The 12,507-nt window shown below is 38.3% G+C and overlaps 1 protein-coding gene across 3 annotated transcripts in view; it reads left to right on the top strand.

The window, feature by feature from the left end:
* The window catches only part of PLCB1 (phospholipase C beta 1), a 752,445-nt gene that overhangs the window by 232,525 nt on the left and 507,413 nt on the right, over window positions 1–12,507 (top strand). For all 3 annotated transcript variants that reach the window (XM_015149373.3, NM_001257867.1, XM_028827440.2), the window contains 1 exon segment: window positions 7,578–7,646. In XM_015149373.3, coding sequence (XP_015004859.1) covers window positions 7,578–7,646 — 69 coding nt within the window.

Raw genomic sequence — 12,507 nt, 5'->3', positions numbered from 1 at the left:
CTGCCCACCAAAGATAGGCAAAAATGTAGAGTTTTGTGAGAAAATTGTGCAGTTGACCAACAGTAGTCAATAGTAGTCATAGCTATCTCTATTAGTTCTCTCATCTGCAAAACAGAGAAATATGATACTTATGTGACAGTATTATTACAAGGACCAATGAGATAATGCACACAAATTTTGTTTTACAATTCTTGACATGTTGGTTCTCTATTATAAATAGATGTAATTATTATTGCTGTTATTATTAAGGATATTATTTGACTTTGCCACCTTTAGTGTAGGAACCTTTAATCTCATCCACAGTAATTTCTCAGGTTTTATATTATTTGTACTGAGCAGACTCTTTAGATTAAAAAGTGCATTAAGAGAGATTGTCTGGGTTTTTTTGGTTCAGTATCTTCCTGTATACTGACCTTGGCTCCTGGAAGAATGCATGAACTTCAGACGTTGGTGGATTCCTTATCTCCCTAGGACAGGCAATGGAACAATGAAGGAAGCAAGGAAATAAATTAAAAATGAAAAGTTATCTTCCACATTATCTGCTGCATTCATATACTTGCCAATAACATTGGGCCAAAGACTTTGGAAGTAGGGCCAGGGATAACATACAGACTGAAGAATAGAACCGATAACATCCGCAGGCATTGGATCACCTACTTTTTCCCGCATTTATGCTATGATATTTATGAGAACATGAGGGCAAGGAAGGTAATTCCAACTGCTGTATTAACGAACTTTCAATGTCCCTCAGTTGCTTGCAAAAATAAAGCATCTTGTTGGTTTTCTGGGTAAAGATGAGTCTGACTTGTATTTTACGTATTGTGTTCCTGTTAGGGCCAAAGTCTGAAATACCTAACATCTTTAGCAGGGTGTCATTCATTCACAAACCAGGATGAAATACAGCCTCTGTGCTGAACTTTATGTCAAACACTATACAAATGGGGATAAAAGTCCAAGGTCTTTTTGTCGAGGGATTCACACCAAGTGGTGAAACCCCATGTCAATTGACAGTTACAATACAACCTCTAACACATGAACATCCTCATTGCTTTTCCCATTTCAAATGTTGATCCTATTTTTCATTTACCTATAACACATAAAAATGAAAATCAGTTTCTCTAGAAGTTTTCTCTATTACTTAGGTTTTACGTTTTTTTGAAATAGCTATAGCGTCCCAGGTTTCCAGATCTTTTTTTTTTTTTTTCTGTATTTATTTGCATTCCTTGTGTTTCTTCTAGATGCTTTACCTAACAACTTTTAACTTTTCTGCTAGGATCTTTTCCCTTTCACTTAGAATGGGAAATCTTGCAAGCATAAGAATTTCTATATATTTGGTACTACCTCCTTGCTAAGTGGAGATCTTAGTTTAATATTTCAGTTGGTTTAGCAGCAGCCGAACGAGGGAGATATTGCTGGCATCTGCACCTGTGTTTGACAGATGAGGATACAAGACATGCATGAGCACCTATAGCAACTTGTTTAATACTACATTGATAACAAGTGATAATTTGGGGGAAGAACTTACATTTTCTGCCTCCTACTTCTATGAAATCTGCACTATATTAAATCTAAGTGTGTTTAAATAAAGAAAGTCAGATGTGTCATCTTTCTCTTTTCTCTGCCTTAGTTCTTATTGATGACCTGTACATCTCATTTCTATTGGTGTTTTGTACTGTGGGTCTCCATTGAAAGTTGTGGAAATAAAGATGAAAATCATGCCTAGGGAACAAAAGAAAAGAGAGACCAGGTGGCAGATGGTGCAGGGATTTCTTTGAGAGGTACACTGCACAGATTTTTCACCCCCTCAGAAGTAGAATAAAGTTAAGGAACAAATAATTGAGTCTAAGTCCATCTGCTTCTTGTTAAATTAAAACCCGTCATTAAAATACTCTAAAATCATTTTTTAAGTGCATTTTAAGGAGGTTTGGCAGTCAATAAAATATATTAATATATGCGACTTTTGGTAAATCAAAATAGACCAACTTAATGACTATACCACACACGTATGTGGAGGTGTACATAATCACAATGCGCACACCCAGCCATTAATATCTTCTCTGTGAAATGTTGATGACTATAATTGCTGCTCTGATTATCTACAGTATGAACCTGAAGCACGTTATTATATTGGGTGACTAACGGAACTCAGTAACAATGCACAGACATTGGGATTCTGGAAAGAGTTGAGTTTTAAATTGTATTTCCTCCTTAGTTTGAGGTAGATTTCATGTCTCATCTACCACAGTGTGTTTGTGGCTGATGAATTGAAATCTCTCTGCTAAATAATAAACAACAAAGACAATTTAGTCTTCCCTTAGCTTGCCTGTTTTCTCATCACTCATTCAAAATATTTTTGTTAAATACCCAAAACCCATTAATTAGTAATAATGGGTTTTTAGTATTTGATTAAATACCCAATACCTCAGTTTGTTTAAGAGTTTGTTTAAGAGTGTCTATTTTCCAGCCTTTGTGGAATTCATTATTTCTTTACTCCTTTCTTTGAGAGAGAGATCACAGGGCATATATGCAGAAAACTTGGGGTTGAGTGAAGACCCTAAAATTAATTATTCAGGTATTCAGTTAGTAACTTTACCACACCGAGTGACAATGCACAGAAACTGGGATTCTGGAAAGAGTTGAGTTTTAAATTCGGTATTTCTGAGTTTGATAATTAACATCTTCAGCAGGGTGTCATTCATTCACAAACCAGGATGAAGTACACAGCCTCTGTGCTGAACTTCATGTTAAACACTATACAAATGGAGATAAAAGTCCAAGGTCTTTTGTCGAGGGATTCACACCAAGTGGTGAAACCCCATGTCAATAGACAGTTACAATATTATTGTAATATTACTGTTAATTCACTTCTATCCATGCTGTTAATTCATTTTTATCCATACTGACAAAAAGAGAGGGCATATCCATCAATGCATCAGTGAATGCATCTGAGGTCCTGAGAGTGTGATCTCCAAGTTTGCAGGGTGTCATTAATGGCCTTGGAAATAAACGGTTCTTTTAGTGCATTCCTCCTTTAATGATTCAGGTAGGTTATGTGACTTTAGGCACTTAATTCCTTTCTCATTGTTGGATGGACTTAAAGGTTAGAGAGAGCAAATTTAAATTTCTTTCTTCCACTTTTCTAAAGATATATCTAATGTTATAAAGTATAATGCAAATGTTCTATAGTAAAACATCTGTGATAAAACAATTTCAATGGTTGCTTGAGTTTCTGAACACCTAGGACATTTGCTTGGATAGAATATGATTTAATCCTAAAGAGAAATTATTAAAGTAGCAGTTGATGGCATTTGTCATTCAATAGTTTTTTCTTCAGCTAAATCTCCCCACTAGGCACACTTTTACATTCAGTAAATGTAATATTTTTGTTTGACAGTTTCTGACGTAAAGAAATGATAGTTATAGATTCTTCATATTAATATAAGTATTTTATTGCTTTATCAATGATGTTCACATGAAAGGCCTTATAACAACGTGAGTATATCATTAGTGCTTCTCAAAGTGTGGTCATTGGACCAGCAACATCAGCATCACCTGTAGGTTTATTTGAGATGCAGATTCTCAGGCCTGCCCCAGACTCATGGAACCAGAAACTCTGACAAGTGACACGGAACAAATCTGTATTTTAATAAGCCTTTCAGGCAACTATAATGTAGGCTACCGTTGGAGAGCCACTGATATGGAAGGTATGCTCATACCCATTTAATAGATGACAAAATTGATGCGCAGTGTGGTAAAGTTACTGACTAAATACATGAATAATTAATTTTAAGGTCCTCACTCAAACCCAAGTTTTCTGCATATATACCTGTAATCTCTCTCTCTCTCAAAGAGAAGAGTAAAGAAAGAATGAATTCCACAAAGCTGGAAAACAGAAACTCTTGAACTGAGGAAGGGCAGAAAGGGACCATTTCACTGCTTTATTGTAATGAGAGTGCGTTGTTAAAACTATTGTCACAAGAAAATTAACCTAGAAAAAGTTTTAATGATACAAGAAACACTTTTGTGGTCATGCATTGGGTTCCTCATTTTCTTTTTAGTGGCAGAGAGAAAGGGATGCAGTTAAACTCCAGAGGGGTGCCTGTGGCATGTTAATAGAAGTGGGAGGCACTATTTTAATCATTGCTTTCTAGCCAAATGAGTTCATGGACAGCTTTTCCACCTGGGTCTTCCCCACGCCACATTACCCTCGATGATAGTGCCCTGCGGTGGTTTTCATGCACACAGTTGGCGTTAACTACCCTTCCATGGCTTGGGGAATGAATCCTGGAAGTGGAATACAGAGTTCATTATCTGTAATGCAAAAGTCTATGTAATGATGCCTGCTAAGATCTAGTTGTTTGTTAATTCAATTTGGGCTTTGTGTATATAATCAAACAAGTTATGTTTAAGTCTATTGTTTCTTCAATTGGGAGGAATTTCCTTAAATAGAAAATATTACAGGCCGGGCACGGCGGCTCATGCTTGCAATCCCAGCACTTTGGGAGCCCAAGGTGGGTGGATCACTTGAGGTCTGGAGTTCGAGACCAGCCTGGCCAACATAGCAAAATGCAGTATCTACTAAAAACACAAAAATTAGCTGAGTATTGTGGTGCGTGCCTGTAATTTCAGCTCCTCGAGGGCTGAGGCACGAGAATCACTTGAACCTAGGAGGTGGAAGTTGCAGTGAGTTGAGATTGCACCACTGCACTTTAGCCTGGGTGATGGAGTGACACCTTGTCTCTCAAAAAAAAAAAAAAAAAAAGAAAAGATTACTGTTAATTAGGTAAACATACTGTATGTGTAAGAGAGATTTTTATCCTACATAGATGTAAAACATCATGCAATATATATGGAAAATTACATCAAACATAAATGTTAGTGTTTTATAAATAATTATTAAGAGAACACCCATGTAATGACTACTAAATCCCAAAGTGATTGTTGCTAATGCTCCATATACCTCTGTGACATATCCTAAGTAAGTTGTAGTTTTCTGCACACAATTCCTGCTTCTGTGATTTTCTACCCGCAACTTCCTCTCTCTGAAACCACACCCACCCTCCCACCCCAATCACATAGTTATAAGGCTGGCAAACTCTGTCTCATCCTTGTGTACTGGCTGAAATCATGCCATAGCTCTCTGTAGCCCATGTCTGTAGGGCACTTTGAAATATTTCCTTTAGCATATAGTATTTGGCTTGTTTGTATGAGCTCATCGAAACTGGGATCTTATCTTCGTATGTTCTAGTTTCTCAGTACTGGCATATACCTGATACATTGTAGGCATTCAATAAATAATGCTCCAGTGAATTAATTACTGGCATTTCCACTTGGATAAAGCCCTCAAACCAACCTCTCCAGAATGCACTATCAATTTGCCCAAACTTCTAAGTCTCAGTGTAGGAAAGGTGGAAACCGCAGCATGTTTTATGACTTCCCTCTTTCCTTCAGTCAGTTCCTCCACTGCCATCTCTCTCCTCTTTCTTCCAATTACTTACCTTCATTTTGTCTCTTGTCTTTCATCTCTCAGATCTCCACTTATTTCCCATCTTCTAGATTAAACTTCTTCAAGCTTGGTTCCCTTACTGTTTCTCCTCTTCCAGCAAATATTTTGGTGGTCATTGCTGTAGAGATAAAGAAACTTGGGCATGTGCTTAACTTACTCACGTCTGGTTTTTCTACCGTTTCTTCAGAGAGCGTTCTATAATGTGCATTTGTGTCCTAAGTGAAGCATTGAACATGGTTGAGACCATTGTTTTCTAACACTCATAAGGTAACCTCCAATACTGTGGATGGTATGGCCTTCAGGGAACTGTGGCATCAGTCACTCTGACCTGCAAGTTCCTTGCTGGGTTGCCACCTGTCACACCCCAGGGGTTTGAGAGGATTTCCACAGGGTCAGACATAGCATGAAATGGGCTAAGGAACCCTCTAAAATGGGGAAAAGGAAACTTACAGGGTCAGAGTGAGCAAGAGCAGAGACTCACTGTTTCCTTCCACCCTTCATCCCACAGAGAGGTGTATCAGGTGCTCTGTTGGACCTGCTGTGTGGGTTTGCATTCAAGGGGTGAGACTTCACCTTTTATTTGGCCCTTATTACAAGGCAATTTTAGGTGCAGAAAAATAATCAGATCAGTTTGCACCAGACATTTGGAACTGGCAGCAGCTGTTTGAAGAAGCTACCTAAGAACAAAAGGTGCTGGTTCTTAGGGAGCTTGGCCTTTAAGACTTTAGAGCCACTCCTATCCAGAGGTTCTATTGGCAACTGAATTAGGACACAGTGCCTCTTGTTGGGAGGAGGGGACTCGATGCTCCATCCCACTTGCTCATTGCCCAGGAATCATAGTTAGGACATCTGGAGTCACTTTAAGACAACTGCTCACTGTACCACAGTCCTACTTGGCTGGTGGTAGAGTCCACTGTCTAATGCAGCAACCTGTGTGTGTCACAAACCTCATGGCTCAGTCGCCTTAACCAGACATTCAGGGTTTCCATTCTTTGGCCCATATTCCTTTCTGGTGTCATCTCCCATGACTTCTTGTCACATGTTCTATGCTCTAGCCAAATGGAATACTGGATGTCCTCCCATGTGAATCCGCTTCCATCCTTCTACAACACCACCGTGCCTGCACCTTTGCAGTTCTTCACTCCTGGATGCTTCTCTATCCTTCTCCCTACCTCCTTTCCCTGTAATGTTCTCTGTCTCTAAGTGTCTAAAGGCCACAAATACCTCAAGGTTCAGCCAAAACCTCTGGGCCTTTCTCATCTAGGCATTTGCTCATATGTTCCCCTCCAACTGGGAGGAACCCCCTCCCTGCTTCTTTTTTCCAAGCTTAATGATTTCTCATAAACTTTTCTCTGAGCTCCTAGGAAAAAAAAACGTGTTGTCTTTGCTGCCCCCCCGTCATGGTAGTTGACTTTAAAATTGTCATTAACACATTCCCCCTGTCTTACACATACACATTTCTTTACACTCCTATTTGATGACAGGTCCATCCAGGAAAGCAATCATATCTTGTACGCCTTATTCCCTAGAGTAACTTGTGTATTACAGGTGTTCAATGATGGGTAATGATTAAGTGAAAAGATCAGGGCATGAGGTATGTGTGCAAAAGGCTGGTGGCTGTGGGAGGCAGATTCGTATCTCTGCCTTGGCCAGATAAGCTGGGTATGTGTGTGAGCCGATGGGAGCATCTCACTCCGTCTTCCTCCCTAATCCTTCTCTCTACCGACATACCCTCAACCCTCACCTATGCTCAGTGACTCCCAGGATTATATTCAACAGGAAGAACAAGAAGACCTGATTCATCATGATTTAGGAATGGCTTTTAGGATAGACTGGGGACATAACCACACACTTTTTGCTTTCAAAATGTATAACTGAGCAGTTAGCAGTTAGCTGTCTTTTTGTTTCCATTCTAATTCAATTGAGAAGTGATGTAAGAGGAAAGAAATATCCCAACTGCAGAGAAGTCTTCAGTCAAGTCTCAAGATAATTTTTAAGTGATGTCAATAACATAAAACAAAGAGGAAAGATCTGTGTGGTTGCTTAATGATTTCATGTTTTTGCCTTCCAGGAGACGGAGCTACTGGATCTCAGCCTTGTCAAAGATGCCAGATGTGGGAGACACGCCAAAGCTCCCAAGGTAGGAGGCTGAGTGTTGTGCATGTACCAGATGCTGCCTTGATTGTTTAGCTGTGTCACCATATCAATTAATTGCCCCAATTAAAAGTTTCTATGTTGTAGATGTTGTAAAACACAATAGCCAGTATGCCCTAAACACTTTCACTTTTATTAAACGATGGGAACAATGAACAAATATGTGGGCTCTTGAACAAAAGGGGTTTGCTTTGTGTCCTCTAATTTTGCCTTTGTTTGAAAGAACAACAACAACAACAATGCCCAGGTTACTGGGTAATTCTAAATGATTAAAAAGTACTTGAAATTATTTGAAAAAATCTTTGAACCTCGTAAACATATGGGAACTAACCATTAGACGTGATGAATAGAACTCCCATGTTGAAATGCTCTGCCATTGAAATGATTCCATCCACCATGCCAAAAGGTGTATGGTCTTAATTCTGCAAATGTTACTAGTAAAGATCAGCATACTTTGGGATGAATTGTGTGCAGTGTCATTTGTTTTGGTTTGAAAATCTTAACTGAAGAAATATTCAAAGAAGTGTTTTCAGTCTATTTTTTGAAGATTCTTTTTAAATATTGGATGAAGAACATAATTTTTTTAAGCTTAGATGATCTGGTAGGATATAGTAGCAGGATATGTTGACTTGCCATCAAAGTTAAAACTATTCTTCATTTTATTTAAAATTTAGTACTTTACATACTTCATTTCTGGCAGAGAGGGTATTGGCAGACACAGAAGTACAGTTGCCATTTAGGAGCTCAATGCCTCTTTCCATAATTGATATAAAACCAGCTATTTTCTATTTGAGTGTCTTCCCACAACTTTTGTTTTATCTTTTAAAAGTCAAAATTCTTTCTCTGACATTAAAATGATCTGTTGCTTTGGAGATGCAAGACAAAAAAATCACCTGGAATAATTATTCTTCAGAGGCGTAAAAAGGCAGTAGGTGCCAGCAAATTCTATGACACAGCAAACACACAGCTGCTATGCTTTTTTATTTATTTATTTTATTTTATTTTTTGCTGAAAGGGTTAAAATGATCTATGTTAAAATGTAAGACACAAAGATTTTTAGAAAGAAAAATTAGAACTATTCAGGAAGGCTTCTATAAGTGTTTCATATGAAACTAGTCTGTTATTTACATTTATCTCCTTAGTAACATGGAATTTCAATAGTTTAGCCTCTCAGTTTTGTATCAGACTTACCATAATTAATGCTTTGTTGATGATTCAAAATTGCTCACAGTTTTTAGTATAGGAAAGAATATTTTTTCTTCTTCCACCAACAACATTTCAGCCAAATTTCATATAAGCCTGTTAGCTCCAAGAACTATATTGATAATGTAGCTATGAAATTTGTCTTTGAACCTAAGTTTATTGGCCTAACTTGCAATTTCAATATCGATATTAGTTAAAGACAGTTGCCGACACTGTTTCAGAGCCCCCTTTGTCTCCAGGCATTGGGAGTCAAAGTGAATTCTGCTGCCACATGGAGGGTTTCTTTCAGGCTTGGATCTGTCTCTTTTATTGCAGTACACAGCTTGCTTATCAGTTAAGTGTTTCGTTTATGGATGTAGTTTGATAAATGTCTACTGAACAGTGACAAATGAACAGAAGTAGCGCCTGTACTGTGCTCAGCTGATAAACCACTGTTAGATCCTAAAATGCTTCTCGTGAGGATGGATTTTTAACACTCAGAATACTCTGACTTTGACAGCTTTTCTCCATCAACTCTTTCTTGGAGGGACTGATTGCTTTCTCTTCGGATTACCAATGTCCTGGCTTCCTTTTTCCCCTCCTATTCCTTGCTGATGTTCAAGAACCTCACTCTCCTTTAACATTTTCAAAGCCTGGTTCTATTAAATATTACCTGTGTGGCTTTCCTGAGACTCCAGCTTCTTCCTCGTTGGCTAAATGGTGATGATAATGATAATAACAAATGCTTGAAATGGTTGCTATAAGGATTAAATGAAATAATTCATTAGGAAACCTTTAGCACAGGAGTTCTCAAATTTAACTGCTCATGGAATTACCTGGGAAACTTTCAAAAATGCTGATGTGTGTTTTCCGCCTCCAGAAATGCTGGTACCATAAGAATCAAATTGATACAGGTATGGTGTGGGCATGACGGATTTGAAAAACAAATTTGCAGCAAAATTTGAGCACCACTGCCTTAACTTACTATTGGTGTATAATAAGTACTTACTATTAGCGAATATTGTTGGTAGTAACATTGTTGTTTTTGTTATCACTAAAAAATTCAAGTCAGAATTGTAGAATGCCACTTTTCATTTCAGTCACTTAATTTGGAAAAGTTTATGTCAGCAAGAGGAATCAGAGGAGGGGCTTATCTCAAAGGGAGTTGTGGATTGACAGGCAAGAAAGAAGTTGCTATTACTATCAGTTTAAAATCTTCAAATTTCCAGAGAAAACCTCAGCTTAAATTGGATAAATAAAAATATAATTTATTGAAAATGACTGGAATGTATTGAAAATTTTAGTGGAATTGCCAGGTTCAGGTGAAGTTTCATTCCACTGCTCAGTTAATGTCACTAAGGACTAGGTGCCTCTTTTTCTTCATCAGTATGCCATCCAAGGTTCTGGAAGGGGTTCTGATATGGCTTGGCTATGTCCCCACCCAAAATCTCATCTTGAATTGTAAATTCCCATCATCCCCATGTGTCGAGGAAGAGTCCAGGTGAAGGTAATTGAATCATGGGGGGCAGTTCCTATGCTGTTCTCGTGATAGTGAGTGAGTTCTCATGAGATCTGATGGTTTTATAAGTGTTTGGTAGTTCCTCCTGAGTTCACTCTCTCTCCTGCTTCCTTGTGAAGAAGGTGCCTGCCTGCCCGTCATCCTCCACCATGACTGTAAGTTTCCTGAGGCCTCCTCAGCCATACAAAACTGTGAGTCAGTTAAACTTCTTTGTTTCATAAACTACCATCTTGGGAAGTTCTTTATAGCAGTGTAAGAATGGACTAATACCGGGTCCTTTTTCATCTTCGGTTTCCCCTTGGATACTACCATCTGCACACCACCCTTGGCAGCTCCTGGCCTCCCCACCTAACAGTGTCATATGGGGTGGCCCCAAAGAGAGACTAGCTGCCCATCAGAGAATTGCATTATGATTACAGTATAACTACCATGTAGCCGAAGGTGTATGGCCTGCAAGAGGAAAACTAGACCATTGAGTTGGTTAGAACAAAAGCAGCAGCAGGACTTAAAATATTAAAAGTATAAAGATATCAGGATAAAGTGAAGAAAGCTTGGAAACTTAGGACAGAAAGGCAATGTAACAAAAGGACAGATTGAGTGCAAGACTTTCTGCGGAGGCTTATAGACCATAAAGGAAGGAAGAACATTTGTGAAGCAGATATTTATCAAAATACCCAGGCACCCCACAAATATTTATGTCTATATTCGTATTATTTTTGTTTTTTACAGAATCTCATTACATAAAAATTCAAGATCTGGTTGAAAATGAACTGTGTTTTGTGCCTGCTGTAATTTGAAATAACATTTATAGGAAATGGAAAAGCTTCCATGTGTTACCCTGTTTATGAATTTAAATGTCAACACCCAACACAATACATGCAATTCCAGATCTTCTTTTCTGTATATAACCTTTGTTCAAGTTGCCAGTTTTAGAATTTCACATTAGAGAGAACTTAGGAGATCTTTATCCAAATGTAATAACCAAAAGAAAAGAAACACAGTATCCTTTGAAATCTAAAAGGTGCTTACTTTCTTTTCTTGCTCTCTCTCTCCCTCCTTCCCGCCCTCCCTGGTTTTGTGAAGCACACGTAAGGGCAAGATGCTGTGGTATATATATCTTGTCTGTGCTTATACATGTACTTTCTGGATCGTCACTTCAAAAAGATCTTTGCTTTTAAAAAGAGTGTTTATCACTGCGGCCTCTGATCTATTAGCAGTGCCTGACCCATCAGATCCATTCAGTGGCTCATGTGCAGCTTCCATAAAGTAAAATAAACTTGATGAGAGTGGAAAATAAACTTGTCTTGTACAGAGCAAGTGGTTTTGTGAAACTTTTTTCATGTATGTGACTGTATGTTCTGAGTCACAGCATAAAGTGTAATTTTTACTGTGGGCAATACATATCGGAGAAGTTTTAAAAGTGATGCTGAACAAGATCATTTCTTCATCCTCATGATTCTCAGCATGTATTGAGTGCTTAGTGGTATGGAAAAGTGGGGAAAGTGGAGATGTGGGTTCAAGTGCCAGCTTTGCCATTAACAGGCGTAAGGAATTTGTGCTGTCTGCCGGCACCTCTACTTCCTCATCTATGAAATGGGGCATGGGATACGTGGTTTTAGGTATGTAAGTTCCATTAGCCCTTGATTCCAGCTTTTAAATTGAGAAGTTAAACACCCATGGCTTTCCACCTTACAGATTCGAAAACTAATGTTGAGTAAGTTTACATAACCTGAAACTTCTTACCTTCGTCATACAAACCAAGTGAACCAAAAAAAAAAAAAAAAAAAAAGGTCACACTCTAGCCAAGGTAAGGTGCTATGCCAACAAAAAGGATTAAACACTTGTGTCAAGCTTCTTTATGTGTGGCTTCTCAAAAGCGTTCTAGGATTGCTTTTGGACACCACAGGGAGTGACCTCACGGTCACAGAGGCTCTCCCAACTTTAGTACATGAAAACTGTGTGCTGCCAACTTCCAGCTCTCAAGAATGCATGCAGCAATGTCATTGAAAAATATTTTTATAGTTATACAAAATAAACTGCTTGTTATGCTGATCTGACAACTAGTTTATTCTATTAGTAAAGGGCAGTTATGTCAGATATGTAATGTTAATTTTAATGTAGATTCTTTGTAAATATCTAGGCCACA

The sequence above is a fragment of the Macaca mulatta genome, chromosome 10 (genome assembly GCF_049350105.2).
Source record: "Macaca mulatta isolate MMU2019108-1 chromosome 10, T2T-MMU8v2.0, whole genome shotgun sequence".
Classification (NCBI taxonomy): domain Eukaryota; kingdom Metazoa; phylum Chordata; class Mammalia; order Primates; family Cercopithecidae; genus Macaca; species Macaca mulatta.
This window is presented reverse-complemented; position numbering and strand designations above follow the sequence as displayed.